Genomic DNA, 24,967 nt, shown 5'->3' on the forward strand with positions numbered 1-24,967 from the left:
ACCTCCTCAGGGACCAGGCTGGCCTGGAACATTGCTGGTCACGGTAGCAGGGGGAACATGTACCCTGTAGGGTCTCACAATGGCAATGAGATGCTCTGGCCTCGAAATGGTAGCATTTTCTGCTCCCAGCTCAGTGGCCAGAACATGGCAGGTGGCCCCGGCCAAGCATGAGGGGCAGGTGGTTGGATTTTGCCAGGTGCCAGGAAGTCAGGGAGCTGGAAGTGTCTCTAAGGACCAGCACCCGTGTTAGTCTCGTGCGGGCTCATTTAGTGTCATCTCCCCTGCTGGAGTGTCAGCTCCATGAAAGCAGGGATTGGTCTCTGTGTGTTTGCCCCAGTGCCAAAGATTGTGCGAGGTGCTTAGTAGGTGCTCAGGGAAGCACTGAGTGAGTGAATTCATGATGGAATCAACAGAGTTTCTGAGGGGTGTGGGTGGGCTGGGAGCCTGTGGGGGGAGGGGAGGCTGGTGGCCACAGGGCGGCCCAGGTGAAGGGACCACGTGGCTTTGTGGGCAGATTGCACTGTCTTTTAAGATAGTACTTGCAGCCTTGGAGACTGATGTCCATTTCTCGGTCAAGGAGGGGAAAGACTGCTGGCCTGAGGGGCTTGTGTGACTCGGGCAGAGGAGGACACCCCATCTCTGAGCCTGGGGAGGGGCAGAGCTGGGGAGGCCGAGTGCCCTGGGCAGCAAGAGGGGCAGAAGTCCTAGTCAGGGCACCCAGGGTGGGCTGGGCAGGCTGATGGACTGTGCTGGGGCAGAGGTCAGCAGGCCCAGGCCAGGCCGGGACACATGGCCCGGCCCCCAGTGACCCGGTTCTCGGGGTCCGGAGCTGGCGGCTGGGCTGTCCGCAGGGTAATGGGATCTGATTGATGACGGCATCCTGAAGTGAGTCACCCCGGGCCGACCTGGCCTGAATTCCCACAGGGTCTGTGGGAAAGTGGCCGGTGGCCCCCAAATGGCCCAGTGGGTTGGGGAGAATGTGGTTGTTGAGGGGAAAGACCCTATCGTGTGGCTGGGATGAGGCCCAGGGCAGCTGGCAGACCGTCCTTCCATCTGGGGCCCATCCCAGCCCTTCCACAGACCACGCTGACCACAGACCACCCAGACGCCAGCCCAGCCCCTGCCCAGGGCATCCCCCACTTTCCAGGCTTTGGAAGCCTGCTTCTCTGCTCTTGAACCCTGGGGTCCCTCTCAAGAGTCGGGCTGTGTCAGGACTGAGAGCAGGTTTGCGTGCTGGGTCCCCCCACTGCACCCCCCTCTGCCGTACCCCAATTCCTTCACCTGATTTCCCTTCCCAGCTGCCTTGAACTCCCCCGACCCCCCTCTCTGCACCGCCCCATTTCTCCTCTTCAATCTGTCTACACCCTCGACCCACCCTGCCAGCCTCTGCTCTCTCCTCAGGACCCACAGTCTGACTCTCCCTGCAGTGAATCCCTGTTGCCCCCAACCCGGCACTTCAGCCTGGAGGCATTTCACTCCGAGGACCTCCTCCCCCCACCCCCCCAGCAGGCTGGTTCTCTGAAGGTGGGTTATTTATTCATTTTTTAAAAATAAATTTATTTACTTATTTTTGGCTGCGTTGGGTCTTTGTTGCTGCGCGCGGGCTTTCTCTAGTTACGGTGAGTGGGGTGCTACTCTTCTCTGTGGTGCACAGGCTTCTCATTGCGATGGCTTCTCTTGTTGCGGAGCACGTGCTCTAGGCACTCAGGCTTCAGTAGTTGTGGCGCACGGGCTTAGTTGCTCCGCGGCATGTGGGATCTTCCCGGACCAGGGCTCGAACCTGTGTCCTCTGTGTTGGCAGGCGGATTCTTAGCCACTGTGCCACCAGGGAAGCCTGGAAGATGGGTTATTTAAATCCGTGTCTTTAGCGCCTGGCTGAGAGGAGGTGGTCGCTGATCCACAAGGGTATGGGGGGCGCCTACTGTGTGCCTGGCTCTCAGTGAGATGCCCTCCTGTCCCCGAGGTCCCGGGGAGGGAGAGAGGTGGGCTGGCAGCACCTCTGCTCCTCCCGGGCACCGTCTCTGCAGCAGAGGGCGCGTGGCTCAGGCCGTGAGAGGGGTCGGGTGGGAGACGACGGCGCCCCAGGCCTTTGGAAGCTGGGCTTCTGCCCTCTCACCGGCTCTCTGAACCATACATTCCTGCCCGAGCAGCTTTCATGTACCTAAAACCTGGCTGGCTGCCTTTTATCTGCAGAGAAAACAGCCGATGCTGAGAGCTGGGCAGTCGAGGCCTCATGCAGCCAGGATCAGAAGGGCAAGGAGCAGGCAGCCACCCCGGGGTCTGACCTGCCCCATGCAGGGTCCTCTGCTCCCCGAGTGAGAGGGGCTGCGCCAGGCAGGTGGGGGTCCTGGGGTCTGCCTGGGTCCCGGCCTGGGTCGGGCTGGTGGCCAGAGGGGGCTTCAGGATCCCGGCCTCAATCTGTGGCTGCCCGGCCTGGCTTGTGGGTGGAACAGAAAGAGCAGAGTCGGCTGGGAGGGTGGGCAGGGTCTGAGGCCAGGACTGGGGGACGGTGAACAGGGAGGCAGGGGAGCCGGGTCTGTGCCTTGTTTCTGATTTCTCCTGGCCCTGATACTCAGAGGGCACTTTCACCTGTCCGAGCCTCAGTTTCCGCATCTGAAAAATGGGCACTACGGTCCCAGTCTTGCCTCCCTCTCTAATAATATCTGGTATTTGCTGAGGGCCCCCATGTGCTGGGCACAGTTTTTTTTGTTTGTTTGTTTTGTGTTTTTTTGCGGTACGCGGCCTCTCACTGCTGTGGCCTCTCCCGCTGCGGAGCGCAGGCTCAGCGGCCATGGCTCACGGGCCCGGCCGCTCCGCGGCATGTGGGATCCTCCTGGACCGGGGCACGAACCCGTGTCCCCTGCATCGGCAGGCGGACTCTCAACCACTGTGCCACCAGGGAAGCCCATGGGCACAGTTTTCAGCCCTGTGTGTGTTCTCACTAATGCAGTCCTCTCTGTTGTTTCTGTGACTGCTTTATAGGGGTGGAAACTGAGGCCCAGAGAGGCTGCCTGCTTGCCTAAGGTGGCACAGCTGGATGGCAAAGCTGGGTGGCACAGCCCTGGGCGAGTTGGCTCCAGAGAGTGTTGAGGTGAGGGTTAGGGAGGAGGAGGGAGGAGGAGGGGCTTTTAAACACTCACGCTCACAGGAAGAGGGTTGGGATCCCTGTCAGGTGGCCCTAGGTGTCCGTGGTGATGGCCCCGGACATCCAGCTGCTTGACTCGGGGTTCCCCAGGCCTTGCACAGGTCAGGGTGGGGGGTTCACCCCTGACTGCTATGAACAAAACCCTGGCCTTACAGAGCCCTGGCCTCCAGAGGCTGTGGGACTGGGCCCTTGGGGCACTCTGAGATGTCGGGCACCTTGCTTATCCCCCAACACTCCTCTGGTTGGGGTGGGATGGGGACTGGCCACTCTCAGGGGGTCCTCAGATTCTGCTGGTTGGGGAGCCAGTGACCCAGAGCCTGAGCTGTTGGCACTTGGGGCACCACCTGCATTCCAGCCAGTGTCTCTGTGCCCCGGGGGGTGTTTGGGGCTGCTGGCCAGGCCTGGGGCAGGTTCAGAACAGATTCAGGTTGGAACACACAGATACACATGCATGTACATGCTTACACACACGTGCATACACGTACATCCACGTGTTCCCTCTGCCTAAAAAGCCCTCCTTCAAATACCTACGGGCTGCCTCCTTCACCTCCTTGGGGTCTTGACTCAAATGTCACCCTGCCAGAGGGGCTTCCCTAGGCCTTCTCCCTAACAGTCCCCTGAACTTCCCTGATTTCTTTTTTCTCCTGGGCCCCATCCCCATCTACCAGCCCTGCATCGCCTTTGCATCGCCTGCCCCTGTCGACATGGGGTGCCCCACGAGGCAGTGTCCACCGCCTACCCCTGCTCTCAGAGCTGTGCCTGGCAGGTCGTTGGCGCTCGGTGACTATTGGTAAGAGGAATAAATCAACGAGTGTGCTGTGTGCTCAGGGCATATGCTCCAGCATGTGCTCGCACGTGCGCATGTCACACAAACACACATGTGCTTGACATTCATCTTCATTGTTGCTCAAGCCCGGAAGCAGCTTTTGTCTTTCCCGTGTGGCAGGGACCTCCTCGTCACTCCAGAAGCCAGAGAGAGAGAGAGAGAGAGAGAGAGAGAGGGAGGGAGGGAGGGAGAGAGAGTGTTTATTCATGTATTTCCCCCTTCAGTCACTCACCCTTTTCGTACTTTTGTAAGCATGAGGCTCTGCGGGGTGCCAGCTGCAGACACACTGTGTGCCACTCATGGGCATCCCACCTGCCTCCTCCCCAGGGCGTCCCCCAGATGCAGTGAGTGTTGGGTTTGGGGGTGGGATGAGCCCAGTTCCCCTCGGTGTCTCCCCAGTGGCCTTGCCCAGCACAACGCGGGGCGCCTCAGAACGCTTGTTGAATTGATAAGTTGGCCAAATACCTAACACGTGGGAGGACAGGGAGGATGTGCTCGGTGCCCCTGGGGCAGCCTTACTTGGTGCTGAGGGAGGTCCGAGCAGGCTCTCTGGAGGATGAAGGCTCCTGGGGGGCTGCTTGGAGGAGGTGGCACTTGAGCTGGGCCTTGATGCACCAGGAAGATTTGGATGTGGGGAGATGAGGTCTTGGGCTTTGTGGGCAGAGGAAGGCAGGCAGAGAGGAAAGAGAAACAGGCGAACAGATGGCCCCAGAGTAGGACAGCCGTCGTTGGTCAGGGCTGCTGGAGTCTGACTTCTTGCTGACTCTTGTCCCATGAGGGCGCAATAGGAAGGTGTAGCCTCCCCAGCACCTGGAACAGCGCCCAGCACACAGTTGCTGCTCTAAGTGTTGGGCGACAGCAAGAGGGAGGCAGAGAGGGAGGAGCTGGCGGGGGGACAGGGTGGGCACGGCTGTTGTGAAGGAGAGGAATGTTTTCTGAAGAGAATGTTAATCCAGTGCCTCCCTCCCTCTCGGCTGGGCTGCGGGGACAGTGAGAGCTGCGGAGATACCAGAGCCCCCCTGGGGCCAGGTTGTCACGATCCCCCTGCCCATGGGGTCCCCAGGGCGGTCCTTGCCTCTGCCCCTCCACTCCAGGCTGGGGTGGGGACGGGAGGGAGGGGAGCTTGGGGGGACCTGCCAGCCCCAGGAGATGTCCTCACTAAGCAGTAACTGTGACTACAGAGAGAGAGCTGGGGGTGGGAGGGGGAGGCACCAGGGACAGTGCTAGAGGGTAAAAACAGAGAGAGAGCTGCCAGGAGGAAGTGCAGGGGAAGAGATAATAGCCCACATCAGAGCTAACCCTTGAGTGCTGACTGCCCGCCAGGCGCTGCCCCTAGCACCTCCTGTGAGTTCCCACACGTGACCCTCACAACCTTATGAGAAAGGGATTGGAATTATTCCCATTTTGCAGAGGAGGAAACTGAGGCCCAGAGAGGTGAAGTAACCTGCCCCAGGTTTCCCAGCCGGTGCACGGCAGACCTGGGATTTGAATCTGAGCAGTTTAACTCCCAAATCACTGCTTCAGGCCATCCTCCTGGGCACCTCAGGAGGGCCTGGAGCTGAGGAGGGAGCCTGCAGGGGGCAGGGTAGGAGGAGCTGGCAGAGGCGATGTTTACGAGGATGCTGGCTTATCTCCTGGACCCTGTTCAGGAAGCTGGCTCTACTCCTCTGCAACCCTTATCATCTCAGGGCAAGGTCCCTGTTTCAGGATCTCAGGAATGGTTGGGGGCAGTGCAGGGGCCCCTCCTGGGCTTCAGAAATCAGAGGCCTTGAGCACTCCTGCAGGCTGACACACACACACACCTGCAGGAACCCCATGCTTGGCCCTCCCACCCTCTATGGGAATGAGGGTGTGCAGGGGGCAGGGGTGGCACCTGGGTCTGAAGCCGGCTGACGCAGGCTGAGCTCACTGGGGGAGGCTCTGAGTCCCGGCACCTGGACAGCCACCTGTCCATTCGCTGTCCCTGCCCAGGCCGAGTGCCCGGATGGGAGGGGAGGGGGGAGGCGGCTTGGAAGGAGGACCGAGGGGTGAGAAGTTGCCTCGTGTGGGCTGCTCTGCCGCTCTGCCCCCAGCCCCAAGACCTCCTCGGACCTGCTGCCCCTCCTCTGAGCGGGCACTTTTGACTCCGGCCCTATGGCCCTGTGTTGGAGAACACATCAGAAGTAGGAGAGAAGCTGCTTCTAATCAGGAGGCGAGTGGATTTCTGGGTGTGTGATTAGGGCCGGCAGAGGTGAGCTGGCAAACAAACACGGCCGTCTTCTCTCAGGGACCTGCTGTGGTGGCCCTGCATCTGCGCTGCCAGCTCCAGATTCAGGGCGCTTCTCCTCAGAGGGATGACCCCAAGGGTGACATTTATTTTGTTCTGTTGTTTTACTGTCAAAAATTTAAAATGTAGGCATTTCAGACACGCACAAAAGTGCAACAAACAGGGCAGTGTACCTTCGCGTCCACACCGGTCAACAGTTGTCAGCGCTCGGCCAGTGTTATTTCTTCTTCCACACGTTCCTACAGCGATTCTTTTGAAGCAAATCCCAGACCTCATCATATCACTTCATGCCTAAATATTTTAGTACATATCTCTGAAATGGTGGGTCTCAACTGGGGACAGTTTTGTCTCCCGGGGGACATTTGGCAATGTCTAGAGACATTTTTGGTTGTCACAACCGGGGGAGGGGTGTGCTACTGGCATCTAGTGGGTAGGGGACAAGGGTGCGGCTTAACATCCTACAAGGCACAGGACAGCCCGCCAACAAAGGATCACACCCCACTCCCCTCCACAAGCGTTAACAGCGCTGAGGTGGGGAAACCGCGCTCTAAGAGCTAGGGACTCAAAAACCAGCCAGCCAGCCGCAGCTGTAATACCCTCATCAGACCTTAAAAATAACGATACTTTTTGAATGAATCACCAAATGTCCAACCAGAGTCCGCATTGCAGGGGGCGCTGCTTTCATGCTAAGTGCCCTCCAGGGCCGAGAGGACTGGGCTAGTGTTCAGACACTGCTGACTCAGGCAGGCAGAGGGACGCATGTGCTCTGGGACGTTCCAGTGAGGTCTGCTTTCTAAACACGTGCTGTATTTGCGTAGTTCTACGCGGAAAACATACAGAGAGTCTAAGGTGGGAGGTCCTGCCCAGCCCCACCTCTAGCCCCTGGCTGTCTCCCGGGAGGCAGCTTTGCCCCTGTTTAGTTTCAGAGCAGGTTGAGTATATACCCCAGTGGAAGGTGGACCCCCGCGCTGTCCCTGAGGATAGGCACACCCTAGGCAGAGGCCAGGTGGGCAAACCCGTGTGCAGGGGGCTCCCGGTGTCCTCTGGCTCCGGAATATTTTCCCACCCTCAGTTGCCATGTGGACTAAAATTCTGGCCATTAATTTTTTTTCTGCCAGGATTGAATCTTAATTATTCCTTAGGGGGAATCAGTCTTCGATTTGACATCAGCCCAGATCAGTATGCCCAGCCCTTCACCCTGTCACCGTGGACGACTGAGGGCAGGGTAAAGGGTACACAGGAAGGGTACATGTTGGTGTGGACTAAAGCAGGGGGTGGAGAGCACGGGCCACTGGCCGGTCCTGGGGAGCCGGGGCAGACGAGAGCCCTGTGAGGAGGGCACCCGGGATGTGGGCGGGGGGAGGTGGGGGAGGCTCAGGAGGGTCCACACGACCCCTTTCATGTCCCTTGGGGGTGTTGGATGTCAACCACAGGAGGAATGGCACCTTGAGAGCTCCGTGTCCCACCTTTGCCTGGGGGGCCAGGTGGGAGGTGTGAGGGCAGGAAGGTGCCCTGTGACTGGGGGAGCCGGGCTGGGGCCAGGAGGCCCGGAGTCTGCCGTTGAGAGGCCGTGGCACCGGGTGGGCCCTGTGTCCCAGGCTGCGGAGAGAGGGTTTCTCGGAGGCCCTAGTCTCTCTGGCCTTCTGGGATTCAGTCTGTGGGGTGGGGCGAGGGCTGTGGAAATTGGAACCTGGGCTCTGTCCCCACTGAGCTGGGCAGGAGGAAGGAGCCTGGGCCCAGAGAGAGCTGTGGGGAGGGGGTCTGCTGGGTGGTGACAAGAAAGGCTGCCTGGAGGCAGGGAGTGGACCAGATAAACCCTCAGGCCCCTCTCACCACCCTCATCCCCACCCCATCCCCATTCCCACTCCATCCCTGGGCCAACCATCTGGGGATTCTCTCCAGCTGGGATGTTCCAGCTCTTTATGTAAATTGAGGCACCCAGAGGATCCCGTGGTGTGTGTGTGTGTGTTAGCACGTGCGTGTACGTGTGTACAGGCATGTGCGTTATCCCCTAGGACTCTGGGGTGTGTACGTGTGTGTTATTGAGGGACCACCGGCCACAAGACCCGGGTGAGGTGGGCTGGGAGACTTTCTAGAGGAGGGCTTGATGCTGACATGCCTCTCACTTCTCACCCAGATGCCAGCCTCGCTCCTGCTGGGAAAAGGGAGAGGCCTGGGGAGAGACGGGAGCAGGGGAGCTGAGAGGGGGTGGGAAGCATTGGGACCCTGGGTAGAGCCCGGGGCGGGGCTGACCAACCATTTGCCCACCCTCTCTGGGCCTCAGTTTCCTCCTCTGTCAAGTGGGGCTGGGACCTATTCAGCCCATGTCAAGGGGTCTCCCCCAGGACGAGAGGAGGCAGTGCCCATGGGAAGGGCTGGGGGTGGTGGTCCCAAGGCCATGGGATGGGAGGCAGGTTGGGGTGTAGGGGCTGGTGCTGGCCGGGCAGGGTGAGATGCCAGCCGCCCCCATCAGTGGCCCCTCTCGCCCCCAGATCCCCCAGATCAGCTACGCCTCCACAGCCCCCGACCTGAGTGACAACAGCCGCTACGACTTCTTCTCCCGCGTGGTGCCCTCGGACACGTACCAGGCCCAGGCCATGGTGGACATCGTCCGTGCCCTCAAGTGGAACTACGTGTCCACGCTAGCCTCGGAGGGCAGCTACGGCGAGAGTGGCGTGGAGGCCTTCGTCCAGAAGTCCCGTGAGGACGGTGAGTCCGGCGCCCGCCCTCAGGGTCGTGCTTGGGGACGGGGGGACGTCACAGCGTGGTGGCCGAGCGCTGCTCGGGAGCCGCTCCCTGGGTTCTGCCTTGGGCTCTCCTGCCCCGGGCCACCCCCTCATGGGCCTGAGTCTCTCCTCTGAGCCTGTGGCCTTGTGGGCGGGTGGCTGGGTGACTGCTGGGGGCTGGGGGTGGATGTGAGTGACTTTTGCGGACATGGCTGGGCAGACGGAGGGACTGTCAGTATCCCCAGCATGGGAGCTGATGGAACAGACCCTGTTCTCAGGCAGAGAGGAGGAGAAGGAGGTGGGGATGGAGGTGGGCTTGTTCAGTGGGGTCTCAGGGACCCAGGAGCCAGAGGCCGACCAGCAGCTTCTTGGAGCAAGGATTTGTCTGAGGGACTGAGAATTCAGAATCCTTAAACTTGGGCCGTGTGGTTAGGAGCAGGGGCTGCGGTGGGGCTGTGCCGGCCTCAGGGAGGTAGGTGCCCTGTGGGTGGGATTCGGGGAAGGGTGGGAAAGTGACGTGCTCTCCTCGGATCCTCCGCGCTTACCACAGGCCCCCTTGCCCCGCCGAGCTCACTGCGTTCCTGAATTGCCGTCCCCAGAGTGATAAGCTTCTAGGTACCAGCAGGCAAGGAGAGGCTAAGCAGGCAGGGGTTGCCTCCACGGCAGGCCCAGACCTGGGCCTCTGGCCGGTCCTTTCCGATGGCCACACTGAGGCAGGACAGCCTGTGTGGGACTGTGTGTGTGGGCGTCCAGGGCAGCAGACAGGCCCCTGGGTCGGGGGCCCCACCTGGGCTGGTGAGCCCTGCCAAGCTGATTCAGAGCTGTGGGGGCCAAGGGACGGCTCCCGTGCTGCGTGGGGCATGGAGGGAAGCAGGGAGGCCCTTCCGCTCCTGGCGGACCCTCCTCCCCGCAGACAGGGCCCCTCTGCCTCCTCTCCTGGCCTCTCCCAAGGCCCCGTCTCTAAATAGCTCACTGTGGCGCCCTCGACCTTGGGGGATGGCGTCTCTATATTTATACCCGGAGAACCCCGGAACTCTAATTGCTTTTCCTAAGGACCGCAGAGTGTCCAGAGGCTGGCGTTGGTAACACCCTGCAGGCATAATCCTGCTATAAATCTCAGACAAGCCCCTTTAATTGTACAGCCGAAGCAGCTCGGGTGCTTGTAACCTGGCGGCGAGGGCGGCGGGGTGGTGGAAATGGGGTAGTGCTGACTGATGGCTGCGGCTCCAGCAGCTAGGCCCCCACGGAAGGAAGCAGGGGGTGGACAGACCCCATTCCCACCTGCAGGCAGGCTGGGCAGTGTCAGACTCCAGCCCCCCCCCCCCGCCGACTGCCCACAAATCCTTTCTTTCTTTGCTCAGACTTGGATACCTCTCTGCACTGGCTCCACCCATCCTGCTCTGCAGGCTCCTCTCCTCCCTGACGGCTTGAGTCCTTCCCCAAACAAGCCCACTGCCTTTCTGATTCAGGTGCAACCTCTGTTGGATTTGGGGACAAAAGTGCTGGATGGGGGTAGGGACAGAGGTCCAGAATCTTAGCGTTCAATTGTGTTTGGTCCCTGCCATAGGGACCTGGAAGCCGCCCCCTGTACTCAACATAGCCTTCCCTATGCCGCTGGCACATGCCGAGCCCCTGTTTATACCGGGTGTTCTGGGTAATCTGCCCCACCAGATGAAGCAGGTACCCCCATTGTCCAGGGAAGGAAGCTGAGGCTCAGAGACACCAAATAATTGGCACCAGGTCACAGAGCAAGTTAGAGGCGGAGAAGGGATTTGAATCCAGGCGCGCTGGCTCCAGGACTAGAGGTCTTAACTGCTTTGTCACTCTGTCTTCTGCCCATTTCCCACTGCAGTAACTGAGACCCATGTGGACCAGTCCTGTGCAAGGGATGGGGGTATGACAGTCACGCGTGCGCACGCACGCGCGCGCGCGCACACACACACACACTTGGCCTGGAGGGACACATGCTGATGTGTTAAGCGTGGGAGAGGCATGGGATTGGGGTGAGGTCAGGGCATTGCATTTTGGCTGAAGCTAAGGCTACTGTTTGAATTTTCTGCAAGCATCTAATCAGGCATTGAGTAGTTAGAGAATAGAAAGTCTACTCAAGATTTTTAAAAGGACCCCTAGAAAAATAAAAGAACTAGGTGCTCTGCCCGGGCCCAGCACAGGGGCACAGCTGTGCCCCTGCCACCTGCATTCCTTCCCATTGCTGAGGGTCTGGCCTCCCACCTGGCCGGACCTCCCTCATCCGCAGACCCCCTGGCAGGGTGTGCAGCCCCGGGGCCCTGGCTGGGCAGCTGGGTCTCCCTGCCCCGCCTGCTAAATGAAATTTGATTTGGAGAACCATCTTTAGGCAAATGAAAAGAAAAGGAGAGAGAAAGCCACGCTCCAGCTGCCCAAATTGAAATCAGAATTGAGCGGCCAGTAGAAAGGGGCCGCTGTACCTTTTGCCTAATTCCTGTGAAAGATTAAAGATGTCTTTGGCTATATATCGTATTGATTCGTCCTCTGAAGTATAAATCATCTTCGCGTTGCTCAGAGGAGTGCCGGGGAGCGGGGAGGACGGGAGGGTGCGCTCGCCAGGCTGAGGGTGTACATCAGAGCCCTGGTGAGAGCTCAGCCAGCAAGTCCTGGGTGCCTGTGTGTGCTGGGCTCTGGTGGGTCCTTCAGGGAGCATAATTATGGCCTTTTTTTTTTTTTTTTTTTGCTGTACGCGGGGCTCTCACTGTTGCGGAGCAACGGGCCTCTCCTGTTGCGGAGCACAGGCTCCGGACGCGCAGGCTCAGCGGCCATGGCTCACGGGCCCAGCCGCTCTGCGGCATGTGGGATCTTCCCGAACCGGGGCACGAACCCGTGTCGCCTGCATCGGCAGGCGGACTCTCAACCACTGCGCCACCGGGGAAGCCGATGGCCTTTTTATAGATGAGGAAACTGAGGCCAGAGAGGGTAGGTCACTTTCCCAAGACTACACAGCCAGAACGTAGAGGAGCTGGGATTGGAGCCCAGCTCCATCCTCTGGGTGGGGAGCTCCTGGGTAGCACCCAGCACTATTGCACTATTGGGCCGTTGGCACAGGGCTTAGAGAAAGCTCTGGCGCTGCACTTTCCAGTCCCCATCAGCAGTGCCCTCCCACCCCAGTCCCTTGGTCATGTGGATTGCGCCCTGAGCCAGCCTATGGCCCTTGACTGAACCCTGCACTGTGCCAGGCAGCCTCACCGCACTTTCATGAATCCCGATGACAGTGTTTGGTCCCCCTGTTACAGATGAGGAAACTGAGGCTCAGAGGGGTGAAGTGGCTGGCCCAGGCTCACACACTGAGGTGTTGGAGCAGGACTTGGAGCCAGGCTGTCAGCCCTAGGCCCTTTCCCCCACGCTATCCGTCTCCCCCAGCTTATATCACAGAGACGGCAGTGCATGTTAAGGAACAGGCCTCGACAGACAGACCTGGGCTCCGACTCAGCCACTTGCTGGCCACGTGATTCTGGGAAAGTCACTCAGCCTCTCTCGGTTTTGGTTTCCTCATCTGCGAAGTGGGGAAGAAACTGGTTGTTATCAGAATGAAACGTGCTCCCGGCCCATGGAGGTCGGCGCTCAGGAATGCACATGGGAGGGTTATGATTAGGGGTGTGGCTGCCTGGGCCCCAGCCCTCCCTGGTGCCAGCCGCTCTTGGGGAGGCCCGGGGAGTGATGGAAGGCCCGAGGGGGTGGTGCTGGGCCCTGCGTGGGGCCACAGGCAGTGTCCAAGGACAGGATGAGGGACAAAATCACAGGAGCCCTGGCCAGCCTGCTTGCCCTGGTGTCTGCAGCAGGTCGTGGGCGTGTGTGTGCTTTTGTGAGGTGTCGGGCGCATCCCCCATCTGTGTGGTGTGCGCTCCTTCTGGCTGCAGGGCTCCCCCTCTCCCTGCCAGGCAGAGGCTGCCCAAGGGAAAGGCTAGGGACACAACCAGGCCTGGGATTAGGTACGCAGAGCAGGCCCTACCTGGGCTCTGGAGCTAATGTGAGTGAGTCACCCTTGGAGGGAGATGAAGGCTAGAGGGGGTGGCACAGGTGGGGCCCCGCCCTCGGTGCCTCCCACCACTGTCCTGGGCGCTCTTGGGGGTTGGGGTCTGGAGTATGAACTTGTATACCCCCACAGCCTTTCCGTATCAGTGGGGCCTTGTGTGAGCCTCAGTTTACCTGCACTAGTGCTCCATTTCACAGATGAGGACAACCAAGGCTCAGGGAAGTCAAGGGGCCTAAGATCACAAGGAAATGTTGAGTGTCAGAGCCCAGGGCTCCTGTGTGGGTGACAGGACAATGGATAATATTAGTAGGTAACATTTATGGAGCCCTCCTGTGGACCAGACCCCATTTTATGTGCTTCATACATGTTAACTCATTTGTCTTTCAAGACAACTCCATTATACAGATGACAATACTGAGGCTCAGAGAGGTTAAGTAACTCCCCTGAGGCCACACACTGGAAGGTAGCAGGAGTGGGATTTGAATCCAGCGTGGCCTCCTGATCTCTGGTGCACGTCATAGGAAGGACACACAGGTCAGCTCTGGGCAGGGGCATCTCCACGGGGCCACCTTGGGAGTTTGGTTCTCTAATGAGTGATTCCAGCACCCTGGGCACATCTAGGCCTGTACTCCTAGGGTGAGAATGGGAGGGCCTTTCTGGGTGTGGCGGGAAGGGACGTGGGAGCCTCAGGCCTGCTCCTTGAAGGATGTCCTGTCCCTCGCACGGTGGAAAATTTAAAGTCTCATCTCCCTGCTGTGTCCCCGCATCCCCCATTGGTATTCCGGAGATGCTGGTGAGTCAAGCTGTTGCTGGTCTGACCTCCAGGTCCAACTCCCAGGGCTGAGCGTCAGACTTGCATTTAGATGGGCCCGTCCGCGCGGCGGAGTGGCAGGGCTGGCAGCTGGAGGCCCAAGGCTGGGGCATCTCATCCCTCTGGCTCTGTGACATCTCTAGACTCAACTTCTCCAGCTGTAAACAGAGGCTCCAAGGGGAGTGGGGAGAAGCTGGCCAGCTGGAAAGAGCCGTGCCACACGGAGGGGATGGCACTGCTCATCCTTCTGGGAGACTAGAGAGGAGAGAGGTTTGCCCCAGGGCACCCCCAGGATCCAGCAGCTCCCCTTTCTGCTGCCTGCCCTCCCGGACCTTGTCTCCTTCCACTCCCCTCTCAGGCTCTTCTCCAGTCACACCAACCTCCTCACGGCTCCTCTAACACTCCAGGCACAAGCCCACCTCAGGGCCTTTGCACTGGCTTCTCCCTCTGCCCAGAAAGCTCTGTCCCTGGTTGTCCATGTGGCTGCATTCTCAGTGCATTCAGCTGCCTTCCCAGGGGTCCCCTCTTCAGAGGGGCCTCTCTGACCACTGAGTCCCCAGTCCACTACTCTCCATCCATGCTCCCTGCTCTGTTTTTCTTTATAGCATTGACAAGTACATTTTTATTTGTTTATGGTTCATGACAGCAGAGATTTTTTGCCTGTTTTGTTCTCTGGTACCTCTCCAGCCTCTAGCACAGTCCCTGGCACACAGTAGTTGCTCAGTAAATGTTTGTGGGATGGGTGATCATGAAATCCAGCCGCCTACTCACTTCTTTAGCCCTTCTTCCCATCCTAGGCCTGAAAGGTTGCTCTCCCAGTCTATAGAAGGGCAGACTGAGGCTGACAGAGCACGGGCTTCTGGGGTCAGGCTGCCCTGGGACCCTGCCCTCCCCTCTGAGCTCCTGGCTGCCCCCAACCCTATCCTGACTCATCGAGGACAGATATCCTTTCCACCGCAGCGCCTGCCTCGGGATGCTTTGTTCTGAGGTGCTGCCTGCCCCAGAGGGCAGGAACAGGAAGAGGTTCAGCCCTCCAGACCCCGCTCGAGTCTCCCACTGGCCTGGACTTCATGGATTTATTTCACATCCACTGGGTACCCAGCCCCTGTGCGAGGAGAGGAGAGAGGCAGTGGGCTCTGCCAGCTCTCAGCGGGCGTGGGAAGAGCAGTGCCCACGCAGACCTGGCACCCTGCCCTCCTGCAGGAGGTGCCCAGGAGAATTTGCCTTAATAATTGAATGAAGGGATGTGATGACGCATGTGTTGAGGTGAAGAGATAAACTCCAGGGTTGCAAGAGGCCCAGCGCATCAAGATGGGCAGTCCAGCAGGGCTTGGAGGAGGGATACTTGGACAAGTGGAGAGGAAGGAAAGGGTGTGCCAGGTGGGGAAACAGCGTGAGCACAGCCTGGAGGAAGGAGTGAGCAGGCAGATGGGACCCCAGTGAGGGGCCTGGCCTGGTCCTAGTAGCCGTGGGATGGGGACCCATGTGAGATGGAGCGGAGCTGTTTCTTTCAGGTCAACCCTGCGTTTAACAGTTTTTTGGCACTTGGGGTTGTTGTGTCCACCTGCCATGTCCAAGTTACATAGGGCCCTGGGGAGTCTTCTCTGCCCATCACGGCTCAGTGCCAAGGCCCCTCCTCCCTGCAGACTTGCTTACCCAGGGAGGCATATGATCTTCCCCTAGGCTGGCCTCCTGGGAACCCCAATCATACCTGCCCCAGTGCTTGTTGAATTCCCCCTCTTCCTCTTCCACTTGACTGGGCCCCTTGAGGCCGTGGAAGGAAGGACCCCCTTGGCTCTGTGTCCTTCGCCGTCCCTCGCCCACAGTGGGGCCTCAGTAGATGTCTGTAGGATGAACAGATGACCAGCCCTGTGCCCTTGGGCACGTCATTGCCCTTCTGGGGCCCCCGTCTCTCATCTGTGACAGGAGTGGGCACATCAGCTCATCTGCAGGGTCCAGCTCTGACATCTGGCAGGCTGGGTCCTCCTAGCCCGAGGCGCCTGACTCCAGGCATCCTTCTCGTAAGCAAAGCCTCATCATGGGGTCACTTCAGGCTTGGTCTTTTGGTTCAGGGATGAGTGGGTCCAACTGTATGGGGACAGAGCCTGGAGCATGCGACCTTCTCACCCTCAGTCAGGTGAAATGTGGTTGAGATTAGCCGATGGGGCAGGGCGCTGGAAACAGGGAGGCATCCTGCCACTGGCCTTGGGTTGGTGTATAAGAGAGCAGGGTGGTTTGTAGCATCTTCTTGAGGGGAGACCTCTGGGCCTCACAGCCCAGGGACCTTCAGCCCTGCCCACTGACCAATGCATTTTCCAAGAACGTGGGAGGGGAGTGGACCCCACCCCGGAGCCAGTCCCCACCATTCTAGCTTATCACCCAGGCTGCCCCCAACTTGAGACAAATTGCATCTTCCTCTCCCTTGCTCTGCTGCCCGTCACTGCTCTGTGGGTGGAAATTCAGTGGACTTGGTATGGGCATCCCCTGCCAAGCTGTGAGGCCCACCACGTGCCAGCTGGGTCTCCGGGATGCTCTGCGAGATTGGCAAGGTGCTGGCATCAGCGTGGCTGCTCAGTGATTACCCAGTCAGTCTCTGTCCCGCTTTGAAGGTGAACCCTGCGCTGTCTGGCCTGCCGAGGGGACTTCGCCTGTCTGCTCTAATTGCTCCGCCCCCCGCCCCCCCCCCCCCGGCCTTCAGTGCGGTGCCGCTCTAATTTCTCCGCCCCCCCGGCCTTCAGTGCGGTGCTGGCACCTCTTGATTTCGTGAGTCCCGTGGGTTGGGTGTCATCAGGCCACTTTTCCTCTCTCTCTGACTCATCTCTGATGTGTTCGCCCTGGCCTATCACAATGGGGACATGCTCCCATCCGAGTTCGCCTCTAAGCTTGACGGGATTGACAGGAGGAAGGAGACAGAATGGACAATGAGCCCTTTTTGCTCTGAGTTTGCATCCCTTCCCTCTTGGACAGGAAGCAACATTTTCTTTCACCGGGCTTTTTTGTGGAACATGTTTGAAGATTTCTTCCAGGTCTAAAAAAGTTTTCCTTTGCTGGTTGCAGCCCCTTTGTGAATCCTGTCCTCCCTGGATGATGCAGTAGAGTGGAGGGCTTAAGAGCCCAGATGCTGGCTTGGCCACCATGAACTGTGCAATCTTGAGCAGTCACTTGGGGGCGCTGGGCTTCAGTTTCCACCTCATGAAATGGGAATATTTATAGCACTTCCCTGGACTTCCCTGGCAGTCCAGGGGTTAGGACTCCGTGCTTCCATTGCAGGCGGCCCGGGTTCGATCCCTGGTCAGGGAACTAAGATCCCGCAAGCTGTGCAGTGCTGCAGGAAAAAAAAAAAAAAAAAAAAAGAAGCACTTCCCTTCTAGGTTGCCATGAGCATTAAATGAGTTAATACATGTAAAGCACTAACTAGCACAGTCTGGGCCCTGCACTAAGCACTAAGCTTCTGGAGGTGTAAGTTTCATCATTATTCATCAGAGTAGGAAGTGAGGATCGGGACCCAGTTCTAGTCCTGGCTCTGTCTCTGGGTGGCTGTGTAACACTGGGCTGGTCACTTTCCCTCTCTGAGCCTCAGCTTCATCACCAATGTGAAGGCAATGGGTCAGGGGACCTCTGAGGCCCCCCGTGATGTGGGTCTTTGCATCTCTCACCCATCTCTCTTGGCTTTTCTGTCCTCACCACATGGAGGTCCCGGTACCATGGGGTGGGCCTCTGGCTTCTGCTGTGTCTATGTTCTTGAGCCCAGACCTGAGCCCACAGAGTAGCCACATCTGCAGCATCTGTTTCCTCAGCTCCTTTGGCCTCTTTGGTCTATTTATTTATTTTTTACCTTTGAGTCTTTTGACAAACACATCTCTAAACCTGGTCTGAACTCCATTGTCTTCAAGTTCATTTTCCTGCCCTTGTTTATTTTTCCTCCCTTTCCTTGAGCCTCTGCACTGGAGCATGTTGGAATCTGTCCTCCGAGGCTCCCACATTTAGGGATCCCTTCCGATTTCTTCCCCTTTGTTAAAGAGCAGGTGGCAAAGGCCGTTGACCTTTCCCTGCCCCCCACCACCCCCAGCTCCGGTCTGGGCCTTGACCCCCAGGAAGCCCTCTTCACCTGTTTGTTGACTACTGGGTTTGAGCCTGTTTTCCTATCTGAGGCAGGGTTCCAGCCCCCCCAGCCCCCCACTCTGAGCTTCTTGGAGGTGTCACCAAAGCAAGCCCCATCTCCCCTTTCCCTGCACTGTGGCTTCCTTCCCGCCCTACCCTGAGGCTCCTACTTCAGGCCAGTATGGGGCTGCTGAGTGTCCTGGGGGGGTTCTGGTTTCAGCCTCATCCCCTACTCCTCTGTGACCTTAGGCAAGTCACTGCCCCTCCCCAAGCCTCCAGTTCTTCATCGTAAGACCAGGAAGGGGCTGTGCGCCTTTTTCAATGGGCTCATGCATGTCGTGAACACACGGAGGGATGCCTGCAGCCATTTTTGCCTTATTATCCTGTGTCACCCACCCAGCCCTCTTCCCAGAGCCTTTGAGCCCCAGGCTCTGCCTCCTGCACCAGCCCCTCAGGCAGCCCGGCCTGGTCTGTGTGAAGACCCCTGGACCTCCTTTTGTTTTAATATACAATTTTCTAGGGAACATTTCATTACCCATCCTCATCGAAGCTACCAGACCCTGGCCCCAGCTCCTACACAGCCGCCCTGAGAATTGTCCCTGTTTTACAGAGGAGGTGACCGTGGCTCAGGCTGCCCAAGGGCTGGTGCAGTCCCTCACAGCTTGTCGGATGCAGAGCTGGGATTTGCATTCTGGTCTGTGTGACTCCCGGAGCTCAGCTGGAGGGAAGGAAGGTGGGTGGAGCCCTCCTTTCAATGAGCTGTCTGATGCCTTTCACCTGGCTTCTCCAGGGAAACGTTGGTGGGTCAGTCAGATGGCTGGACCTTGGAGGACCCCCCCTTCCCCCTCCCCCCCCACACCGCCGCACACAGAGGCCAGAGGTTCTCTCAGGGCCAGGGAAGGAGGAAGGGGAGTGGCTCCTGTGATGGACAGTGTTTGTGTGACAGGAGTCACCAAGTCACGTGTGGCCTTGGATGAGCCTGTGAAGGGCTCTGTCTAAAAGTGGGTGTCACGGGGCCTGGAGATCAGGAGGAATGCATCCCCTGATGGTCACCTTTTCAGTGATGGCTTCCCTCGTGCTCCTGGAGTTCTTAGGGGCTCAGAAGGAGAGAGTCCAGGCCTCCAGATCACAGAGCCTGCTCTGCGGGGATGTGGCTGGTAAGGAGGGCAGTGGGGGCATTTCTCCAGCCCTTTCACCCCTCACTTCTATACAGTAATTAATTCATTTGCTCTATAGATATTTACTGAGCACCTATTTTGTACCAGACATTGAACCAGGACATGGGGGATACAGCAGTGAACTAAGCAGATGAAGATCCCTGACCGTGTGAGCTCATGTTTGGGGAGAGAGATAGAGGCAGCTTATAGTAAACAAGTAAATACATCACCGTGTAACAGAATTCAGATAGGAACTGATGGGCATTTCTGTGAAGAAGAACAAAGCAGCATAATTATACAGAAGGTGCAGGTAGGGGAGACTATAACACAGGTGGTCAAGGAAGGCTTTTCTGCAGAGGTGACATTCGGGCAGAGCCCTAAATACAGTGAGGGAGTGAGCCATGCAGAGATCTGTGGGAAGAGTGCCCCAGGCAGGAGAATCAGCAAGTGCAAAGGCCCTGAGGTAGCAGCCTGCCTGGCATTTGGGGACTATAGCCAAGAAGAAGGAGCAGAGTGAATGAGGGGGAGAGACGTAGAAGGGGAGGAGCCTATCACAGGGGACCTTCTGGGCCACTGTGAGGACTTTGGCTTTTGCTTTGAGTGAGATGGGAGCCATGGGAGCGTTGTGAGCAGAAGAGGGACGTGAATGGACTTGGGTTTACTAGGATCCCTCTGGCCACTGTGTGGGGCAGAGATTGTGGGCCTGAGGCAGGAAGGCCAGTGAGGAGGCTACTTCTGTCCTCCAGGGTAGAAGGGATGATGACTGGGACCAAGGGGCTGGGAGTGGTGAGAAGAGACAGATCTGGGGTATGTTTTGAAGCTCGAGCCCGCAGGACTTGGTCCCGGGTTGCGTGTGGGCAGAGGGCAGGGGCGTCGCCCAGGCGGTCCTGGCTTCAGCACCACGGACAGCGCCAGCACCAGACACGGGGGAAGCCCTGGTTGGCTCAGGTCCCCATCAAACAAACGGCCAGTCCCTGGGTGCTGACCGGAGCCTCATCTGTAAAGTGCTGGTCCCTTCCCCTCGATTTTGTTATCCATTTCTCTTTTAGCCAAATATGTTTATTTCTGGGCACTGCTGCGAATCCATTTTGGGATGAGGCAGGTTTGAATGCAATTATATAGCTGGGATGAGAGGTTTGGAAGCAGTTGTATCCAAAAATCTCTGCATCTGGCTAAATTGTGTTGTATGGAGTGGGGTGCTAGGATGGGAACTGGGGGAAGGGGAGCTTCCTTGAGGAGGGGGTGATGGGAAGAGAGCCTTGAAGAACGGTGGGCCTGTCTCAGAGGAGCAGCAGGGAGCTCTGGGTAGGGGAGCTGAGTGACTGAATGTGGGTATTCATGATGCCCTCCTTCTGAGAGGGAGGAGGGGGCAGCATTCCTGACACTGAGCAGGGTAGGTCGGCCCGTGGAAGACAGTGCTGACCCTCAGGGCTTCCATGGACTTGCTGTGTGTCTGTCCTTTGGCTCTCAGTTTCTCCAACTGTAAAATGGGGTAATTGCAGTCCCTACTGTGCTGGTTATTGTAAGAATGACAAAAATGGGTGAATTAACCATCAGAAAGGCCAAGAAAGGGCTGGAGGGGTGAGGGGCTGCCTCTGAGGCCTCAAGGGTGAGCACTTGGCCTCTTCCTGGTTGGTTGTTCCCAGTCCCTTTGTGACCATCCTCCTTGTTGTCCCTGACTCATGTGGCGGGTTATATCTGTGCCCCATTTTGCTGTAGACAGAATGATCATATGGATATTCTATGCAAATTCTTATTTTTAACGAGCCAGAAGGAAAGCTAACGACCATCTTGCAGATGTATTGGGGCCCGAGGGAGGCCTTGGGATGGGGGAGGAAGCAGGGGACAAAGTGACAAGCAAGAGGAGAGAGGAGGGAGGAAGGGGAGAGGAAATGGAGCGGGGTTGGGGTGGACGCAGTAGGGGCTGCAGAGCGGTGGAGGGGAAGCACGGGCTCTGTTTACCATCTCTCAGAACCTCTCTGCCTGCCCCATTTTAAGATGGGGAAACAGGCTCAGAGAGAGGTGGAAACGTGCCAGATACCCCAGAAGCTGGGAGAGAGAGAGAGAAAGGCAGAGGAGAGGGAGCAGATGGGCTGGAGAAAGGAAAGGTGGAGGCAGCTGGGACTAGGCTCTGGGACTCGGTTTCCTTATCTGTATGATGGTCGTAGCACCTAAGACGTGGGCTGATTGGGAGGAACTAATGAGAGAACATGTGCAAACATTATTCGACTGAAGAGTGCTGCCTGAATATGAGGGGCTGTGGAGTAACGTGTGTGTGGGGGAGAGGGAGAGGATGGGGCAGGGGACCGAGTCGGGAGACAGGAAGATGAGGGTGGAGGGACGGGAGCTGGAGACGGGGGTAAGAGGCCTTCTGGACAATAGGCCAGCTCTTAATTAATTAGTCCATTCAGTCATTTGTTCATTCATTCCTCAGCATCTATAGTCTACTTCATAGGGGGAAGTCGGCTCCCAGAGGGCAGGATTCTTGTCTGTCCGATCCGTGGCTGCCCCCGTAGTGTTGAGGGCAGCACCTGGCACCAGGAAGAGCTTAAATTGTTGCTGAATCAATGGATGTTCTGTGCCCGGCAGCGGGCCCAGCAGTGGCCATCTCCCTGGAGCTCAGCGGCATCTAGTCCAGTAATTTCCCTTCCCTGTGCTAAGTGCAGTGGTTGAGACAATGCGATCGTTACTGGCACCCAGGGGAGAGGGAGCCTGGGGACAACTACGAAGGCTTCCTGGAGGAGGGGGCCTGAGATGAATCTTCGAGAACTGACAGAAGCTGACTTGAAGGAATCTGGGAAGGGGAGCTGGTCATAAAGGCAGAGGGAACAGTCTAGTGTTCGGAACTGCAGGTGCTCTTGGAGGTGGGGAGTGATGGGAGCTGAGGCCGCAGGGCCTGAGGACTGGGCTGAGGGGTTTGGATTTTGCCCTGAGCCCTGAGGGAGGTGAGAGCCAGCGAAGGTGGGAGGGAGGGGTGTGCTGGGGTGGGATCAGTTTTGGTGGAGAGGTGGGGTGGCCAGGCTGGGCAGGCTGAGGTGTGCATGCAGGTGTGGGGTTCTGGTCTGGTCAGGCAGTGCCGACAGGAGTCGGGGGGCACAGGGGATTCGGGCCTGAGGGGTCAGCTGGCTGCTGCCAGGTGAGGCTGGACCCGCCCCCGGGGCATGGAGCCAGCCTGGAGAGGGGCCAGGGCTCTGGTTTAGATTAATTAAAAGACCTCTTGGGCTTCCCTGGTGGCGCAGTGGTTGAGAGTCCGCCTGCCAATGCAGGGGACATGGGTTCGTGCCCCGGTTCGGGAAGATCCCACATGCCACGGAGCGGCTGGGCCCGTGAGCCATGGCCGCTGAGCCTGCGCGTCCGGAGCCTGTGCTCCGCAATGGGAGAGGCCACAACAGTGAGAGGCCTGCGTAACGCAAAAAAAAAAAAAAAAAAAAAAAAAAAAGACCTCTTCACTCTGGGCAGTCCCACCGGGGCCGGAGTGCCTGGAGAGCATTGAAATGTCAACATAAATATCACAATGGCCCGAGTCCCTCCTGTTACTTAGTGTCTAGATTCCCAAGATGTCCCTTGCATTACAACATGAGACAGTCTCTCACTATGAAACACGTCCGACCCCAAATGCCTATTGAGAAAAGCTAGCAGATGGTAGCATCCCCTGCCCCAGCTCTGGCCTTCCACAGGAAGGGCAAGGTCAGCTGAGCACCCTTCTCCCACCTCTCCTCCCCGGATGCCCTCCCGAGGCCCACTCAGGGTTGCTCCCAGGATCCAGGCCCGGAGTCCCCGTTCCAGCCCTCCCTGGTCCCTGTCTCTCCACTCCCAGATCTGGCCAAGCAGGCCCCCAGGCTGTGGGGCCCCAAGCTTTTCCCCAACAGTGTCGGGAAAGCCTGGGGCAGGTTTTGGGGGGTGGGGTGAGTGCTTCTCCAGCTCAGGGCCACGTCTGGGCCTCTGTCCCTGACCTTTGTCTACCAACTCTTTAACTAACCCGAGTCCCAGGCAGCCCAGCACCTCAAGAAAGCGTCCGACGGTCCACAGGGTCGGGCTGGTGTCTGCGCTGTCCTCGCTGCCCTCCTCCACCACAGCCAGTTTGTGGAGCACACTCACGCCCACCGTCTCATCCTCGTTCCCGGCCGGGGGCATCAGCGGCCCCATTTTCTGGCTGAGGAAGCTGAGGCCTCACCCCAGGTACATCCAGAGCCAGGGCTGGGCCCAGACCCCCATTCCTTGCATTTCCTGCTGTTCTGCCATCAAGAGGGTCGGCCTGGAGGAGCCAGAGCCGGGCTGCTCACCGTCCCTCCCCCCGCCCTGGCCTGAAGAGGACGGCTGGTGTGGGAGAGGGTCCAGGAGGACTTCATTACCCAGTGCCTGCTTGTGGCACGTTGCGGGGGCCTGAGCCCGCCGCCGGTGGGGAGACATGCTTGGCCTGCCTGGGTAATTACATCTCAACATTTCATTTTGCTTGTCAGTTTCCACTTCCTGGGAATGTGGGCTCCTAAATATTTCATCCCAGCCTGCAGTTGCCTGTTCCTTTCTGGCCAAACCGCAGGCCCGGCTGCCGACCCCGAGCCCTGGCCCCTCCCTGCCCAACTGAGCCTCGCTTCCTGTTCTGGGCTGGAGCTGGCCAGAGGTCATCTTCTCCATGCCCCTACCCCACACGGAGGTCTCTACCACCAGCGCAGCGCTGTCTTCTCTTCCCAAGGGATCTGGGGTGAAGAGACCAGACAGACAACATTGCCAGAAATTAGGCTCAGTTCAACCAACATTGATTGAGCACCTCCTGTATGCCTGAGACTCTGACGGAAACCAGGGAGTTAGGAAAGAGAAAGATACAGTCAAGAAAGAAAGCCCCTTGAAGGGGCTTATGGGCTAATGGAGGAAAGGGGCAACAGTGTTATAACAGCAAACACTTATTGAGTACTTACATGCCAGGCACTGTTACATGGATTAACTCACTTATTCTTCATGCTTTGTTATGAGGAGACAAGGCCCAGAGAGGTGAGTAACTTGTCCAGAGTCACACAGCTAAGAAGTGGCAGAGCCAGGATCTGAACTCAGGCAACCTGGCTCCAGCCTTCATGCCCTGAAGCATGAGAGTCACAAACCGACAGCCTAGGCAGAGGATGGCAGGTGCCAGTGGAGAGGGGTGAGGTGAGAGCCGGGCTGGGCAGTGATGAGTCCCCACTCTGGGATGTTTTGTGGGGGACGAGGCGCAGAAACTGAGCCCCGAGGTGGGGTTGGGCAGGTGGGGAAGCAGGAGGGGTATTTCTGGCAGAGGGACCAGCAAAAGCTCCAGGGTGGGAAAATTTGAGTTGCGCTGGAGAAAGTGGTCTTGCTGTAGAGTGTGGAGTGAGGCTGAGGAAGGGGCTGAGAAGCCGCTATGTGATCTCAGCCCCTAGGTGTGTCACTGGAGCTGGGCTGTCTTGTTCTGAAAGGGGTTTTTCAGCAGAGGACTCAGCTAACACTCAGCAGTCCTGTTTCTGGCTGCTGGCTGGCCTGACTTGCTGTGTGAGCCTCGGGCAGACTCCTTTCCCTCTCTGAACAAAATCTGAGGAACGGGCGGGATTCCCTCAGTAGAAGAATGCGCGGCATGGCCACTGAGAGTGGGGGGAGGTGGGCCTGGGGGGAAGGGGTCTCCTGGGGGCCCTTGGGGTGGAGGCGGGCCAGAAATCGGTCTCAGGGCCCCTCCCCGCTCAGTCCCCTCCTGCCACCACCTGCCTCCACCACCTCTGCTTCCTTCTCTCTCTCTCTCTCTCTCCTTTTTTCTGCTTTTCTTGCTTCAAAGGTGTTTTACCTGAATGGGTTTGTGTTAAGATATTAGGTCGATCACTCAGCAAATTTCCCTCTGCTCAGAGCTGAGCACCATGAATAATGCAGCTCTGAGCAGCTTGCGCTGCTCAGCGGCCTCCCAGCGAGGGGACGGCAGCACTCAGCTCAG

At 58.2% G+C, this 24,967-nt stretch overlaps 1 protein-coding gene across 4 annotated transcripts in view; it reads left to right on the plus strand.

The window, feature by feature from the left end:
• GRM4 (glutamate metabotropic receptor 4) overlaps positions 1–24,967 on the plus strand; it is a gene marked incomplete at both ends in the record, with an annotated part of 118,105 nt that overhangs the window by 46,428 nt on the left and 46,710 nt on the right. For all 4 annotated transcript variants that reach the window (XM_082663640.1, XM_082663637.1, XM_082663638.1 and 1 more), the window contains one exon: positions 8,730–8,946. In XM_082663640.1, the coding sequence (XP_082519766.1) occupies positions 8,835–8,946 (112 nt within the window). The remainder of the gene's footprint in view (positions 1–8,729; positions 8,947–24,967) is intronic.

This window comes from Grampus griseus, assembly GCF_964374135.1.
Source record: "Grampus griseus genome assembly, chromosome: 10".
NCBI classification, from domain to species: Eukaryota; Metazoa; Chordata; class Mammalia; order Artiodactyla; family Delphinidae; genus Grampus; species Grampus griseus.